The sequence below is a fragment of the Leptodactylus fuscus genome, chromosome 3, assembly GCF_031893055.1.
Source record: "Leptodactylus fuscus isolate aLepFus1 chromosome 3, aLepFus1.hap2, whole genome shotgun sequence".
Taxonomy (NCBI): domain Eukaryota; kingdom Metazoa; phylum Chordata; class Amphibia; order Anura; family Leptodactylidae; genus Leptodactylus; species Leptodactylus fuscus.
Window position 1 is genome coordinate 144163435 of NC_134267.1, and position 18547 is coordinate 144181981.

The 18547-nt window shown below is 42.8% G+C and overlaps 1 protein-coding gene across 1 annotated transcript in view; it reads left to right on the plus strand.

Annotated features, from left to right (window-relative positions):
- Nucleotides 1–18547, plus strand: part of ARMC9 (armadillo repeat containing 9) — a 162336-nt gene that overhangs the window by 16300 nt on the left and 127489 nt on the right. Inside the window, exons 2-3 of the mRNA XM_075268483.1 lie at nucleotides 8066–8155; nucleotides 14601–14726. Coding sequence (XP_075124584.1) covers nucleotides 8105–8155; nucleotides 14601–14726 — 177 coding nt within the window. The 5' untranslated portion in view covers nucleotides 8066–8104. The remainder of the gene's footprint in view (nucleotides 1–8065; nucleotides 8156–14600; nucleotides 14727–18547) is intronic.

The following is an 18547-nucleotide window of genomic DNA, read 5'->3' on the forward strand; positions in this document are numbered from 1 at the left end:
GGCGCTTGTGCGGATAGTTTTTAAAGTGTATAGTTGCCGCTGCTAGCCTCTATGCACTCCTACAACGCCTGTACCTGCTGGAACAACGGCTGTTGTGCGACGTCTCCACACTGCTGGCACTAAACATATCATGTGTTGAGCAGAGTGTGTGAGCAGCACAGACCTTTGATGTAGTTCCAACTCCAAAACCCTCGGGTTCGTCAAAGTCAACTCCCTCAGTTGCTCAACCATGAGTGGCCATGGGTGGCAGACTTATGTGAAATCCCATCCCATCCATTGCACTGGACACGAAACATTAGCATGCGCTCAGCACAACTTCGGATATGGCAGATGCGTTAAGCAGGGTGCAGGGTACAACACAGACCAGGCCCGAGCACCAGGAACAGGTGTTAGAAATACTGCAGCATCTGCCATTTCCTTCCAATTTTGGGGTTTTGGACCCGCCACCGACTTGTCTGGACCTAAGTGGGGATCATGAGACACAGTTGCCATCAAGGCAAGCTGTGGTCATGTGCGGTTTGCAGTAAGGGGGCAGTGCGCAATTGGAAGAGGAGTTGGTGGATGACGAGGCCACCGACCCCACATGGACAGGGGTGATGTCTAGGGGCTAAAGCAGTGTAGATGTAGAGGGAAGCTAAATCAACAAAAAACCTGGGTAGAAGCAAAGGCATAAACTGGGGTGATGTTTAGGGGTGAAAGCAGAGTAGATGTGGAGGGAAGCTAAGCAGCAAAAACAGTGGGTAGAAGCAAAGGCATGCAAAACTCTACCCTGTTGGAAGACTTATTCCTAGGTCTGGAACACGTTAATGGCCCCCCTGGACAAATTACTGCCACTCAGGGGCCTAGTGTCACCAGGAGGGACAAGTATAGGCGCATGTTGTGGGAATACCTGGCCGACACCAGCTCTGTCCTCTCCGATCCCTCTGTGCTCTACAGCCTAAACTTATTTTCTCATCTTTTTTTCTGAACTGCACATCTCTTGCCTGCTTCCTTTGGGATCTTAGAAATGGTGGTCCACTTCCACAGATGGTAACTTCAATAGACAGTGTAACGGGAGTAGCTGAGGGATCGCTGTCTTAACCACTTTTTGGCACAAAATTAACTTCCAAAGCCAAATATGGTGCAAGTATATGATGCAAGGACACCTACACACCTATCTCTGACACATTGGGGAGTTCACCCTCATGCGCCCTTTTGGCCTGCACCATCATGCGCCTCTTCCCAGCCACTCCACATTTCCCAAGCTTTTCATTGCAGGCAGAAGTACAATACAACCCACCCCCATGCCCAAGCCTGTAACAGCCTCATCGATAAACTGCTGGCCCTGGAGATGTTGGTGTTTGTTTATGCTTCTGGAGACCCAGGCCTTCCGTCAGCAGATGGCAGCTGGGGCACCTCCCTATGCTGGGCCTAGCCGTTACTACTTCTCTTGGTGTGCTGTCTCTGCCTTGCGCCTGCATGTGTCCCATAACATCAGTCGGGCCCAGAGCTCTGCGCTTTGCTGCAAGGTCCACTTGACCACCGACACATGGACAAGCGCCTGTGGTCAGGGATGCTGCAGTGCTTATCTTTAATGACAGGCAGGGTGAATGTGGTGGAGTCTGTTCCCCGGGTGCAAACTGGGGTGGCCTATCTCCTCTCCCAGGCCATGGCAGGAGTAGACTGAAACCCTACGAAGCTGCAACCTCCACCCCAGCTACTAGCGGAAAACACTGTAACACTGGCATGGGGAGATGTCAGTAGGCCGTGCTGAAACTGATCAGCTTGGGGGACAGACAGCACAGTGCCTCCGAGGTCAGGGATGCCATCCTGGCTGAGATGGCATTTTTTTTTCCCTGCTACACCTGGGGCCTGGCATTTTTGCGCCTGTGATAATGGCTGGAACCTGGTAGCAGATCTGGAGCTTGCCAGACTCAAACACGGTCCACGCATGGCCCACGTTTTCCAACTTGTTGGTGCCATGTTTCTTTGAAACCTACACCATTGTGCCTGATATACAGGTCAAAGTGGGGCCATTTTCGTAAGTGAGAACTAGCCTCTGCTAGGCAGAAAACATTCAGAGCACACTCCTCTCATCTTCGCACCGTTGGCTGGCGGAGGAAGACGAGGGGGTTGGAGTGGCATCTGATGTCCCTATCCCACACGAGGCTAGAGGGTGCACTTCAGTGCATCCCATTGCTTCACCACAAATGGTGTGAAGGGGAGTGGAAAATGGAGGAAATGGAGAGTGACCCTTACAGTTGGGGCCAGCAAAGGCATGCCAAGTAACACACTGGCACACATGGCTGACTTCATCTTGGGTTGCTTTTCAACACATATTTCACATCATGAAGAACAAATAATACTGGATTTTTTCAAGCCTCGAACCCCGGTCTAGGTCTAATGTCTGTTCCTTTCTTATATTAGGGGAGAGGGAAAAAAAATTACTTCAGTGATACGTTTAGCGTACATAGACTGACTATTAATGTGTATCCCACTTAGTGTTGTTAGGGTTACACACCGTCACAACCTGGCTAAAGCTTCTATAGCTGTTAATAAAGTCAACATAACTTTACGGTATCCAAAAAGACAGCTGGTACCGACAGAGAGCAAGACAAATGTCACCCAAAGCTGTGAGCTCTGAACACCCACAGTGACTTTGGCGTCATCATCATTATAAGGGAGTGGGTGGTAATAAATAACTTGGCAGTGCCTAAAACCCAAAAAGCTTATACAACTATATTTACATTAAGATACACAAATGAAACTTTTCAGTAGCATGTCATGAGACAAGCTGATAAGCTCTTCCTTTGTGCAGTGCTATTTGAAAGTTAAACGCTGCCTTTATTTTAATTCTGGAGAAGGTGCAGACATTAGATTTAGAACATGTTGTCTTCATTGTCCAAATCCTCTATATAGGTAACGCGTTTTTCGGGCCGAGCTGTCTGGGAACGAGCTGGTGCAGCACTGACAACCTGGGTGAATATGGCAAGAGCCTGAGATGTAGGGTGAATGAATCCCCAAATTATTTGTGGAATTCCCAGTGAGACAATGGCACTGTATACCAGTATTAAAAATTGTGGGTGCACATAACCCCCATATATTCTTTGAATTCCCAGTCAGACAATGGCACTGTATAGCAGTATTAAAAATTGTGGGTGCACATAACCCCCATATATTCTTTGAATTCCCAGTCAGACAATGGCACTATATACCAGTATTAAAAATTGTGGGTGCACATAACCCCCATATATTCTTTGAATTCCCAGTCAGACAATGGCACTGTATACCAGTATTAAAAATTGTGGGTGCACGTAACCCCCATATATTCTTTGAATTCCCAGTCAGACAATGGCACTGTATACCAGTAGTAAAAATTGTGGGTGCACATAACCCCCATATATTCTTTGAATTCCCAGTGAGACAAAGGAACTGTATAGCAGTATTAAAAATTGTGGGTGCACGTAACCCCCATATATTCTTTGAATTCCCAGTCAGACAATGGCACTGTATACCAGTATTAAAAATTGTGGGTGCACATAACCCCCATATATTCTTTGAATTCCCAGTCAGACAATGGCACTGTATACCAGTAGTAAAAATTGTGGGTGCACATAACCCCCATATATTCTTTGAATTCCCAGTCAGACAATGGCACTGTATAGCAGTATTAAAAATTGTGGGTGCACGTAACCCCCATATATTCTTTGAATTCCCAGTCAGACAATGGCACTATATACCAGTATTAAAAATTGTGGGTGCACATAACCCCCATATATTCTTTGAATTCCCAGTGAGACAAAGGAACTGTATAGCAGTATTAAAAATTGTGGGTGCACATAACCCCCATATATTCTTTGAATTCCCAGTCAGACAATGGCACTGTATACCAGTAGTAAAAATTGTGGGTGCACATAACCCCCATATATTCTTTGAATTCCCAGTCAGACAATGGCACTGTATACCAGTATTAAAAATTGTGGGTGCACATAACCCCCATATATTCTTTGAATTCCCAGTCAGACAATGGCACTGTATACCAGTAGTAAAAATTGTGGGTGCACATAACCCCCATATATTCTTTGAATTCCCAGTCAGACAATGGCACTGTATAGCAGTATTAAAAATTGTGGGTGCACGTAACCCCCATATATTCTTTGAATTCCCAGTCAGACAATGGCACTGTATAGCAGTATTAAAAATTGTGGGTGCACGTAACCCCCATATATTCTTTGAATTCCCAGTCAGACAATGGCACTATATACCAGTATTAAAAATTGTGGGTGCACATAACCCCCATATATTCTTTGAATTCCCAGTCAGACAATGGCACTGTATACCAGTATTAAAAATTGTGGGTGCACGTAACCCCCATATATTCTTTGAATTCCCAGTCAGACAATGGCACTGTATACCAGTAGTAAAAATTGTGGGTGCACATAACCCCCATATATTCTTTGAATTCCCAGTCAGACAATGGCACTGTATACCAGTATTAAAAATTGTGGGTGCACATAACCCCCATATATTCTTTGAATTCCCAGTCAGACAATGGCACTGTATACCAGTATTAAAAATTGTGGGTGCACGTAACCCCCATATATTCTTTGAATTCCCAGTCAGACAATGGCACTGTATACCAGTAGTAAAAATTGTGGGTGCACATAACCCCCATATATTCTTTGAATTCCCAGTCAGACAATGGCACTGTATACCAGTATTAAAAATTGTGGGTGCACATAACCCCCATATATTCTTTGAATTCCCAGTCAGACAATGGCACTGTATAGCAGTATTAAAAATTGTGGGTGCACGTAACCCCCATATATTCTTTGAATTCCCAGTCAGACAATGGCACTATATACCAGTATTAAAAATTGTGGGTGCACATAACCCCCATATATTCTTTGAATTCCCAGTCAGACAATGGCACTGTATACCAGTATTAAAAATTGTGGGTGCACATAACCCCCATATATTCTTTGAATTCCCAGTCAGACAATGGCACTGTATACCAGTATTAAAAATTGTGGGTGCACGTAACCCCCATATATTCTTTGAATTCCCAGTCAGACAATGGCACTGTATACCAGTAGTAAAAATTGTGGGTGCACATAACCCCCATATATTCTTTGAATTCCCAGTCAGACAATGGCACTGTATACCAGTATTAAAAATTGTGGGTGCACATAACCCCCATATATTCTTTGAATTCCCAGTCAGACAATGGCACTGTATAGCAGTATTAAAAATTGTGGGTGCACGTAACCCCCATATATTCTTTGAATTCCCAGTCAGACAATGGCACTATATACCAGTATTAAAAATTGTGGGTGCACATAACCCCCATATATTCTTTGAATTCCCAGTCAGACAATGGCACTGTATACCAGTATTAAAAATTGTGGGTGCACGTAACCCCCATATATTCTTTGAATTCCCAGTCAGACAATGGCACTGTATACCAGTAGTAAAAATTGTGGGTGCACATAACCCCCATATATTCTTTGAATTCCCAGTCAGACAATGGCACTGTATACCAGTATTAAAAATTGTGGGTGCACATAACCCCCATATATTCTTTGAATTCCCAGTCAGACAATGGCACTGTATACCAGTATTAAAAATTGTGGGTGCACATAACCCCCATATATTCTTTGAATTCCCAGTGAGACAAAGGAACTGTATAGCAGTATTAAAAATTGTGGGTGCACGTAACCCCCATATATTCTTTGAATTCCCAGTCAGACAATGGCACTGTATACCAGTATTAAAAATTGTGGGTGCACATAACCCCCATATATTCTTTGAATTCCCAGTGAGACAAAGGAACTGTATACCAGTATTAAAAATTGTGGGTGCACATAACCCCCATATATTCTTTGAATTCCCAGTCAGACAATGGCACTGTATACCAGTATTAAAAATTGTGGGTGCATGTAACCCCCATATATTCTTTGAATTCCCAGTCAGACAATGGCACTGTATACCAGTAGTAAAAATTGTGGGTGCACATAACCCCCATATATTCTTTGAATTCCCAGTCAGACAATGGCACTGTATACCAGTATTAAAAATTGTGGGTGCACATAACCCCCATATATTCTTTGAATTCCCAGTCAGACAATGGCACTGTATACCAGTATTAAAAATTGTGGGTGCACATAACCCCCATATATTCTTTGAATTCCCAGTGAGACAAAGGAACTGTATAGCAGTATTAAAAATTGTGGGTGCACGTAACCCCCATATATTCTTTGAATTCCCAGTCAGACAATGGCACTGTATACCAGTATTAAAAATTGTGGGTGCACATAACCCCCATATATTCTTTGAATTCCCAGTGAGACAAAGGAACTGTATAGCAGTATTAAAAATTGTGGGTGCACGTAACCCCCATATATTCTTTGAATTCCCAGTCAGACAATGGCACTGTATACCAGTATTAAAAATTGTGGGTGCACGTAACCCCCATATATTCTTTGAATTCCCAGTCAGACAATGGCACTATATACCAGTATTAAAAATTGTGGGTGCACATAACCCCCATATATTCTTTGAATTCCCAGTCAGACAATGGCACTGTATAGCAGTATTAAAAATTGTGGGTGCACATAACCCCCATATATTCTTTGAATTCCCAGTGAGACAATGGCACTGTATACCAGTAGCAAAAATTGTGGGTGTATATAGCCCCAATTCTATTGCTAGGGGACTTGCAGGGTATTTCTGAGGTGAAGGTGGGGGGGCACACCGTTGGAACGGGGATTTGGGGTGTATATATGGGGTATACGGGAATACACTGTCAGTGTGTTCCATTCAGGATCCTGGGAAAGCTGGGTTGCGGCGATTGAGCCCGTCAGTGCCACGTTACACTGACAAGCTTCTCCCTGGAATTGAAGTTATATGTAAGCCCAATATATTCTTTGAATTCCCAGTGAGACAATGGCACTATATGGCAGTAGCAAAAATAGTGGGTGTATATAGCCCCAATTCTATTGCTAGGGGACTTGCAGGGTATTTCTGGGGTGAAGGTGGGGGGGCACACCGTTGGAACGGGTATCGGGGGTATATATCGGGTATACGGGAATACACTGACAGTGTATTCCATTCAGGATCCTGGGAAAGCTGGGTTGCGGCGATTGAGCCCGTCAGTGCCACGTTACACTGACAAGCTTCTCCCTGGAATTTAGCTCTTATAAGAGCTGTTGGTTGTCTTCTCCTTCCTATCCTAGCCTGTCCCTGCCTACCCAGAATCTAAGCCCTAGCTAGCTGGACGGAAACCTCCGTCCTCGGTGAATTGCAAGCTCAGAATGACGCGAAGCTGGGCGGCGCTGTTCTTTTAAATTAGAGGTCACATGTTTTCGGCAGCCAATGGGTTTTGCCTACTTTTTTCAACGTCACCGGTGTCGTAGTTCCTGTCCCACCTACCCTGCGCTGTTATTGGAGCAAAAAAGGCGCCAGGGAAGGTGGGAGGGGAATCGAGTAATGGCGCACTTTACCACGCGGTGTTCGATTCGATTCGAACATGCCGAACAGCCTAATATCCGATCGAACATGAGTTCGATAGAACACTGTTCGCTCATCTCTAATTCTTTTGTGTAATCCTTCTCTACCTGGTATGTTAATGGTTAATCCTTCTTAATCTTTTGCCTTTTTATTCTGGCTTTTGTCTGTAAATATGAATTTTGATATTAATGTTCAGATATTAGTGTGTTGTTTCTTGGACTTGTTGTATAGCCAGGAGCTATATAATTATATGGGAAGTGGCAGACAAGACGTAATAAAGTTACCTTGATGTATAATCAGATTATATAGTTTTGAGTCTTTATTACCAGCCAACCAGGCAGAACAAAGAACAGAGCTCTTCTGCGTACAAGGCGTTCTGATTCAATAAATCTACCCAAAGTGAAATTACACCTTTTGGTCTGGAGACAAGAATTTTTGAAGTAAACACTACTATGCAGAAAGGCCAGGCCAAAAAGCATGGCACCCAGTAAAAGATCTTTCTGGGTGATACGTCGGTTAGTGAATTTCAGGGCTACAATTGCTGTGTAATAATTTACTATTTCTTTTTCTTCTTTAGCTCTTCTTGCTATGTGGAAAATAAACAATTTGTCCTAAAATGGGTGATATTTTGGCATATGAAGCAGATTTACTTGGATTAGTCAAAGAAGTAAGTATACAATGATATGTAATATATTTCAATGAAGGTTTTTTTTTTTTTCCTTTTAAACGGAATGTGTGACTAGATATTTTTGCTAATTCTAGTTGTCCAGGAATTGGAACAACCCCTGTGGAGGGGTTCAACCATCCTTGCTGGTGTTTGGTCTTGTTCCAGCGCCTCGTGGCTGGAAGTCCTGTGTCATATTTGACCCCTGAGACCGATCAGTGGCCTCACTGGTTTCAGAGAGAGGAAGCAGTGATGTCACTCTCATACGTCACCAATGCCTTACCAATGACTACTGAGGCCACTGATAGGTGTCAGTGGTCATATGTGGCGCATGACTTCCAGCAACAAGGTACGAGGTGCCATCATGAGATTGGACACCGTAGTGCCAGGAACCGGTCAGTATGGTTTTCTTTACATTTTATTTTACACCTCCCTCAGCCTCCACTTGCTACAATTTCTGGCCAACACCTTTAATTTTATCAAACTTTAACAGTGATAGACTCCCCTCAGTCTGTGTCCGTTATCATTTCCTTTAATGTAGACAATAGAGATGAGCGAACAGCATTCGACCGAGTACATGTTCAATTGGATATCAGGCTGTTCGAGATGTTCGATTCGAGTCGAACACCAGGAGGCAAACTCACTAAAAATTCAATTCCCCTCCCACCTTCCCTGGCGCTTTTTTTTCACCAATAACTGCACAGGGGAGGTGGGACAGGAACTACGACAACGGAGGCATCGAAAAAGTAATTGACTGACTAAATCAGGTGACCTCCAATTTATACGAATAGTGGATTTAATATCCGATTCATATGAGACTGTGAACTATGTGACTGTGAAACAGGGATAGATGTACTGGCAGGGTTAGCTAGGAATTACCTTTATTTAGGTGGGAATGTTACTCACACAGCTCTCTGGGGCTCTATCTGGTCGGGTTCCCTGTCGGCTTGCGCGAGCTTACTTTTTCCCATAGGAATGCATTGACCAGTGTTGATTGGCCAAATGCCATACAGAGTACAGCATTCGGCCAATCAACGCTGGTTCTGCCGGAGGCTCATCTGTGAGGAGGTGGAGTCTAAGATCGAACCAGAATGGAGACTGCTGTGGATCGATCTTAGACTCCGCCTCCTCCAGCAGAACCAGCGTTGATTGGCCAAATGCTGTACTCTGTATGGCATTTGGCCAGTCAATGCTGGTCAATGCATTCCAATGCCGAGATGTAGGAGTGCTGGCCGTGCGCTCAGCACTGCTACGCCGGAGATGAAGCAGATCTGAGTGTGCAGCAGGGTTCAGCGCTTCTCTGATGCAGCAGAATTGCATGTGCAGCAGGGTTCAGCACATCTCTGATGCAGCAGAGCTGAGTGCACAGCGGGGTTTAGCGCACACTAAGCACTGCTACATCTCTGATTCAGCAGAGTTGAGTGTGCAGCAGGGTTCAGCGCATCTCTGATGCAGCAGAGCTGAGTGTGCAGCAGGGTTCAGCGCATCTCTGATGCAGCAGAGCTGAATGTGCAGCATAGTTCACATCTCCGGTGTAGCATTGCTGGCCGTGGGCTCAGCTTGGCTGCATCTCCAGTGTAGCCGAGCTGAGCGCACGGCCAGCACTGCTACATCTCGGCATAGGAATGCATTGACCAGCGTTGATTGGCCGAATGCTATTCAGAGTACAGCATTCGGCCAATTAACGCTGGCTCTGCTGGAGGAGGCGGAATATAATATCGGTCCACAGCAGTCTCCATTCTGGTCCGATCTTAGACTCCGCCTCTTCACAGACGAGCCTCCGGCAGAACCAGCGTTGATTGGCTGAATGTTGTACTCTGTACGGCATTCGGCCAATCAACGCTGGTCAATCTGTATACTTAGAAGTTGTAGATCCAGCTCACCAAAGCATATATAAATGTTGTATATTACCGTGGTCCTAGGAAGCCCGGAAACTGATGGGACTTTAACCAGTAGGTAATGAAGACTTTCAAATGGTGTAAAATCCAGCTTCAAACCAGGTATCACGTAAGAAGATTTCTTAAAACATAACTTTTATTTTCGGGTCAAAAAAATAATAAAAATGTTACAAAGTAACATGGAGTAGACAAAAAAGTCAAAGCATTGTGAAAGGCTACGCGTTTCTGGACAAAGCGTGTCCCTTCTTCATGGCCTACTACTACAAGTTAAAAGGTACGTATAAATAGAAACACCTAAGTTGACCACTCCTCTCTTTCTACTAACCCTTTCTATTCCAAATACAAAAATACGTATATATATAAATTGAAAACATATGAAAATAACATACAATATAATAAACAAATCCATACAACACAATATAATATAACTGTAATGCTGTAATGATCGGAAAAGACACACTTGCTCAAGCAAATATATGCAAAACATTATCAAATTTAACTCTAATTTTAATATTCAATTTAAAATTACCCAACATCTATAATAAATCCAACCTGAAATCAAAATACCATTATCCGTTGTTTTTCAAGCATTAATGTGCTCTGATGACTTCCCATATCTTCAATAATCTATTCCGCCCAAAACAACTAGTCCGGTAACCATGGCAACCCGCCACATGACGTATACCAGGAGGGGCGAAATAACACATGACAAGTCACATGTAAATCATATGACTAGTCATGTGATCGAATCTAAACACAAAGCCAATACTTACTATAGCACAATAAAACCTGAGCAATAGTTATGTTACATGAACCTAATTTTTTGGGGCTCCACATACTATTAATTCAAACATGCAATCATGCTAAAAATACTTACTGTGTGCGGAAATCAAAAAGAATAGATGGATAATACGCTAAAGAGAAGCATGCCGGACAACACTAAACAAAAATACAATTAATAAATATAAGATAAATCCGACCGTACATTTAGTCCCTTCGGATATCTGGAATTCAAGTGCATCATCCAGTATGCCTCTCTTAACATTAGCTTCTTCCTCCAATTTCCCCCTCTCAATGGTTTATTTACCTGTTCGATAGCATAATACAACAGAGAACTCGTATCTCCTCCATGTACAAATGAAAAGTGTTTTGATACATTAGATATATTCTCATTACTTTTAGTACTATCAGCTATGTGTTCTGATATCCGAATCTTAACATTACGTATTGTGCAGCCTACATACAGAAGTCTGCATATTGAACATTCAATTATATAAACCACATGGTGGCTGTTACAATTCAAAAAACTTTTAATATTGAACATGCGTTTTTTGTCCGTATCAAAAAAAGTTTTAGTCTTTTTTGCTTTACAACATGCACTACACCTGGACTGTCCACAGTTGTAAAATCCTGTCAATTTTAACCAAGTATCACTAGAAGATGTAGTATTTTCTACATACATACTCGGAGATAACTGATCTCCTATAGTATGTCCTCGTTTAGCAACTACCTGAACTCCATTATTCAAAATGTCCCTAGTAACAGGATCCTGAAACAGTATAGGTAAGTGTCTTAGAAAGATTTTTTTAATGGATGAAAACTGACGGCTGTATTTGGTTGAGAAAACTACTCGTCTTTTTCCTTGATCTAACCGATTAAAAGTTTTTTCCATTAACAATGTATGTCGAGGTTTATTCTTTACAATGTTCACTGCCCTGGTCAAAGACCAGTCAGGGTAACCCCGTTTCCTAAGCCTATCTAGAGTAATCCCTGATTCTTTACTGAAGTTTTCATCACTAGAACAGGCTCTACGAGTGCGCACTAATTCACCCACTGGGATCGATTTGATCGTATGTTTTGGGTGTTGGCTGCTAGCCAGCAACAAAGAATTACCCATGGTCGATTTTCTAAATAGACTCGTATGTACACAACTTTTGACACTATCACCTTCCAAAAGGATGTCCAAAAAGGAAATTTGTTTACTCTGATGTTCATGTGTAAATTTAAGTCCCATAACATTGGAATTCAAATATTCTACAAATCCTGGTACGGACGCTACAGAACCGCGCCAAACAATTAGCACATCATCTATGTAGCGTCCGTACCAGGATATAAACTCAAAAAACGTATTGACTGATGAAAAAATATTAACCTCTTCCCACCATGCCAACGTCAAGTTGGCAATAGATGGGGAAAAAGGCGCCCCCATAGGGGCACCTTTGATCTGTAAATAAAAAGATCTATCAAATTGAAAAAAATTGTGTGTTAATAAAAACAGAGTCACATCCAAAATGTATTGACACAGAACATCTGTATATTTACTATACCTAGTAAGGTGATAGGTTAATGCACGAATTACCATTTGATGCGGAATGTTCGAATATAGAGCTTGAATGTCACAAGAAAGCCAGGAAAAATCATCTTCCCACTTAAACCCATCAAAACTATTCAATACCATTTTAGAATCTCGTAGGTAGCCAGGAACTCTTACTACCAAAGGTTGCAACAAACTGTCTAGCCATTTGCAAATTTGTTCATTAATAGAACCAATACCTGCCACTATTGGACGAAACGTAAGTGGATTTTGTGACTTGTGTACTTTTGGAAGCCCATGTAAAATAGCTACCACAGGAAATTCTGGGATTAGATGTTTGGATTCATTAACAGAAAAAATGCCTAATCCGACACCTTCTTGAACCAGAGCAGTCAGAATTTTTAAAAATTCACTCGTTGGATCCTGTTCTAGTTTTCTATAAATAGTGGTATCTTTCAATATATCCAAACATCCTTGTTTGTAATCCTGCTGATCAAGGATAACTGTTTTGCCCCCCTTGTCTGCTTTCTTTATAATGATCCCTTCACGTTCTTTCAATTTCTTAAGCATAACCGATTCCTTTTTGGTTAAGTTACCAGATTTTCTAGTCACATTGGATTTTACACCATTTGAACGCTGGTCAATGCATTCCTTGCGTATCGCAAGCTGACAGGGATCCTGACGTAATACAGTGACTTGGGCGTGTTAGATGCCCCCAGACATGCTTCCCCTGCTGTCCCAGTGTCATTCCAGGGTGTTGGCATCATTTCCTGTGGTGTCATAGTGGACTTGGTGACCCTCCTGAGTCGAATACCCCCTAAACAAGTATTTATTCCCCATGGGCTATAATGGGGTTCAATGTTCGATTGAACAGTCGAGTATTGAGCGGCTACTCGAAACGAACTTCGAACATTTCTCTGTTCGCTCATCTCTAGTAGACAACATTATGGACACTTTTTCCTGTCATATTAGTTTACTTTTGTAATGGAAGAAAAAGTCCTGCAAACATGCCTTATTTTGTGTCAGAAAAGTAGAAAAATAGCATAGAATAAAGCGTCCGTTATGATTTCAACATGAGAGTGAATGCAGACGGACACCAGATGGAGGGGGTTCCGTCTGCCTCCTTATAATGGATGAGCGCAATTGACAATAATGGCAGCAGTGTGAACCATCCCTTATTGTGCCATAATTTGCTTAGATAGGAAAGACTCTGTGTTCAGCTCTCTGTTGCCGCTTATGTTAGGATCCTCTAGTGCAAATTTTTGTAGCTTTTGACAGGAAAAATAGCTCTGTATGTATATTTATTTTTCCTGTCAGTATGTAGGACACCTCGACAGCTGCTGACCTAGTCAGGGAAGGTCGGATAAGTCAGGGGTATCCATCAGGTGCTATTGTTGTCATGAGGCCTTGGATTTAGCACTGGTGATCACCTCCGTTTATAACAGAAACCACAACTGAGCCTAAGTGACTTTTATAGGTTTATTTTTATTACCTGTGGGACATGCCTAATGGCCTTTATCATATTACAGTCATATTACTGCTTCCTTGTGGTTTTTATTAAGGATTTTTTTACATTGTCATTAGGATTTCTTGGTAAAATCCCACAGCATAAATATTTATATATATATAATGTTTTCCTTGAAGAGTAAAGTGATATTTATCCTTATGTTGCTGCCTTTTTCCTGAATTCAGCAGGTATATGGCTTCCTGCTGAACACTACCGGTATGTGTAAATGTACCATAGGGTATACATTGTGGTGGACATAACTTTAGGTGGTTTATTGTGTATGTAGTAATTCCTTAGGTTCTTACTTTGCCTGAAGGCAATATATACATTGCTATTGACTGAAGAGCCTGAATATGAACTTGTACAACATAAATATTTTTCTGTTCAACATGCAGAACCAATGTTAGTCTTCCCATGACCCACGCTGGGCCTCTCATCAAGCAACCACTTTGTGCTCTGGCTTCCGTTTTACAGAATGTGCATAGCAGCCTACGTGGCTTTCCTCTCATATACATATATACATATCTTCTTATGTTACACTAATTACTCCATTTCCAATGTAATTAAGTGCAATACCACCATGGTGCAGGGAAATATAGTAACAACTTTTTAGAGGACTTATTAAAATTATTGTACCAAAAATGATCATGTTTCCTATACTAGTTTTCACATGGCAGTGTAATTGTCTTGGTGTTTGTGTTCTGATGTCTGTTATTTATTTTATTTTAGTTTCTTAATTTTGGAGAGTTTCACGAGACTTTGAAGAGCTTTACAAGGGAGTGTAAGATTAAAGGAAAACCAGTTCCCAGAGGTGATGGCTCTATCACAAGGGATTCAAGGACATTACTTATACAGGTTGGTAAATCTTAATACTGAACCAAGATAATATTGAGTATTCATGTTAAATCTGTTCAGGTTATTCACAATTCCATAGCTCTTTGTTTAGTTATCCGTTGGAGGACTAGAAGAATGGAAAAACAGATCAGTTTTATAACGAATACAAACGAAGCTGAGGGACCCCATTGAAAACAATGCATTTCAACGGGTGTCCGTCAAATGTCTGCTTTTTTATTTTTTTTTATTTTATAACTGGAAAAGCAAGACCGAAATGTCAAGCTTGCAGCACTTTTTCATCCAGCAACTTCTGACAGATCTGAGCTCTGATGCAGACGTGATCTTAATCTAACAATTGTGCTTGTGCACAGCCATACACACAGATTACATAAGAATGGTCCCTGATAAGCAGTATGGGTAACTATTACAAAAGACATAATACAAACATAATTGTACAGCATATTTCACGCATCCCATGAATAAGGGATAGTAAAGATAAAAAAAATTGAAAAACAAGGGTGACAACAGAAACAAGAGGTGGGTTTATTATTGAGGGGCAGTCTCACAGAAGAAATCCAATAATTCTGAAAAGGATGGACCTGAAATCAGTACAAACATGAAAACTGCTTTTTTTTTTCCTTATTGCTGCACGTTTTCTTCTGGAATCTACTGTATAAGCCATTGGTTCCAGTTTGGTAGCAGCTGTTGTTTGAGATGCCAGAAACTGGATCTGAGGCTGCTTCTTTTTTTTTTTTTTTTCTTATTAAAAGGGTTGTATCTGATGGGACACCCCTTTAATTATTGTGTCATGTCTGTTTGAGTGGACACTTGTGTTCTGCATAATATAACAATTCTAAAGCATCTTTACTTATAACTGTGCTGTGCCATTACAAGTTGGTGTTCCTATTTGTAGAGTGTCTCTCGGCACTCCGACTCTGTTCAGTCAATGCCGGGCATTGACTGGACAGGCATCGTATGATTTGGAGGGACCAGAGGGGTTGCCATGACAGCCAGGAGGCTGCCTGACTGCCTTTCCCTGTTGTACATAGGGAGCCTATGTGCAATGTACTACAATAGTATGTATTACAGAACATTGCACTGGAAATAAGGAGATCCCAGTTTTTTTGATAACCGGTTTTCTGCAATGTCTGATCCTGTTACATACACCATCTTGCATTTGTGCAACAGCCAAAAACGTGGTGTTTCCACTTCTACTAGTAAAAACCACTTAGGCTGAGTGGTGTTTCCATCCTCAAGCATATTCAGGTGCTACCAATGTATTACAGAGAACATTACAGTGATAAACACCATGCCCTTGTTATGTACGTCACTTTTATAGATTTGGAGAAGAACAACTTTGAAATCTCATGCAGATGAGGCAGTTGGTGCTCTGGGGGCTGGACTTTAGCTTCCTGGAGCACTGCTCATACCCGGAAGACCCTACCATCTACTGCCTATGCCATCCTGTACAGTGACAGTTGATCCTTCTACTGTTATGATTTCACCCATACTTCTTGAGAAGCAAGAACAATGCTCCCAAGGCTGAAGGGCTCGCCCCCAGTGCACCAATTGCCTTATTTGTCAAAGACTTTAAAGTTTGTTTTCTCCAAATCTACATACATAACAAATCATCACTAAAAAAGAGAGAGTATATAAGGAAGTTCAGGAAATGAGTTATTGTGCGAGTACTGTTCGGATCAGCCGATCTGAACAGCACGCACGCATTGAAATGAATGGACGTAGCCGGCACGTGGGGGGTTAAGTGGCTGGCCGGCGTCAAAGCGGAAGTACCAGGTGCTTCCATTCATTTCAATGCGTGCGTGCTGTTCGGATCGGCTGATCCGAACGGTACTCGCTCATCTCTATTAATTATATTCTACAATTTTCAGCATATCTACTTTCATTTTCTGCACATAATTTTTTTGTCATATGGCTGAGATTTATTGAATTCTCAATCACTTTGCTGCAGATTTCAACCCAGAAATACAGAGGAAAAACCCATAATGTACTTGCCACAAGTAACATACCCTTATTGTGCACATGTGGAATACTATGGCGTTTGCTAGATAGATAATAATTAGAGATGAGCGAACACTAAAATGTTCGAGGTTCGAAATTCGATTCGAACAGCCGCTCAATGTTCGTGTGTTCGAACGGGTTTCGAACCCCATTATAGTCTATGGGGAACAGATACTCGTTAAGGGGGAAACCCAAATCCGTGTCTGGAGGGTCACCAAGTCCACTATGACACCCCAGGAAATGATGCCAACACCTCTGGAATGACACTGGGACAGCAGGGGAAGCATGTCTGGGGGCATCTAACACACCAAAGACCCTCTATTACCCCAACATCACTGCCTAACAACTACACACTTTCCACATTCAAAAAAACCTCTATCAAAGTGGGAAAATACCTGGAAACCTTCTTTACTCCCCAAATGGATGGACACAAACCCCAATTTAAGCTCAACAAACAGTAACAACCACCCCTTTAAATCACGTTCCCCATGACAACCACAAATGGAATAGGCAATGGGAATTCCAAAAGCCCTCACCCTTAACTGTCATTTTGAGTGTGTGTGTGTGTGTGTGTGTGTGTGTGTGTGTGTGTGTGTGATGTGGTAAGACCTTCCAAAATTCACTTTTCTAGCCCTTAACATGAGCCCTTCCAAACAAAGTTACATGACCTTAAGCTGAGCTACCAGCAGAGATTGAGGCCCTTGGCATGAGTAGAGCCTTGCACCAGCAGTGTTTTTGGCACTTAGGGTGAGTTGAGCCTTGTACCAGCGTGTGTCCCTTAACATCAGGCGGGCCCTAAGTTCTGCGCTTTGCACAAAAGTTCCACATTAACTAGGCTGAATGGTACAAAGATTAGTAGGCCCGAGAACCAGGAACAGGTCTTGCAATGGCTGTCGGATAACGCTTAAAGCACATTGTCCACCAGCCAGTCAGCCTCTACCTCCTCTTACCCAACAGTCTTGTCCTCCTTCCACCCAAAATTCCCAATCTTCTCAGAACAATAACCCCAACTGTCCCTGCTCCCCAGAGCTGTTCTCCCTTCCTTTGACTGTACCGCAACCTGCCCCTCCATTTCGCGATTCCACGGACCTAACAGACGAGTATCTGTGTCCAGATGCTCAAACACTAGAGTCTCCTCCATTCCATCTCCGGTCGATTTGGTGGCGGATGACCAGCAACCCACCCTCATCGACGACGATGAGACGCAGTTGCTGTCAGGGCAGCCAGTTGACATGCGCATTGTGCAGGAGGAGGAGGCGAGACAGGAGTTGGAAGAGGAGGTGGTGGACGACGAGGACACCGACCCCACCTGGACAAGGCAGATGTCAAGCTGGGAAAGTAGTGTGGATGTTGAGGCAGGTGCAGCACCAAAAAGGGTAGCTAGAGGCAGAGACATGTCCAGAGGCAGAGGTCAGCTGCTTTGCCGAAGCCAGGCCAGACCCGGAATGTCCGAAGATGTTCCCTTTTGTACCCAGCCCAGAAAAACTCCCCCATCGAGGGCACGTTTCTTGAAGGTGTAGAGTTTTTTCAAGGAATGCGCCGAGGACAGATATAGTGTCGTCTACACAATTTGCCTCTCGAAATCGAGTAGGGGCCCTGAGAAGAGCAACCTGTCCACCACTTCAATGCACCGTCATTTGGAATCCAAGCAATGGAATCAGTGGCAGGCAGCAACGGCAGGACAAACGTCGCCCGCCGTTCATGCCACTGCCTCTGCTCACAGTGCTGGCGATGCACTCCAGAGGACGAGCCAGGACATCACTTCATCTGCCTCCGCCACTTTGTTGACTTCTCCCTCATCCTCCCCTGTTTCTGTCTTATCT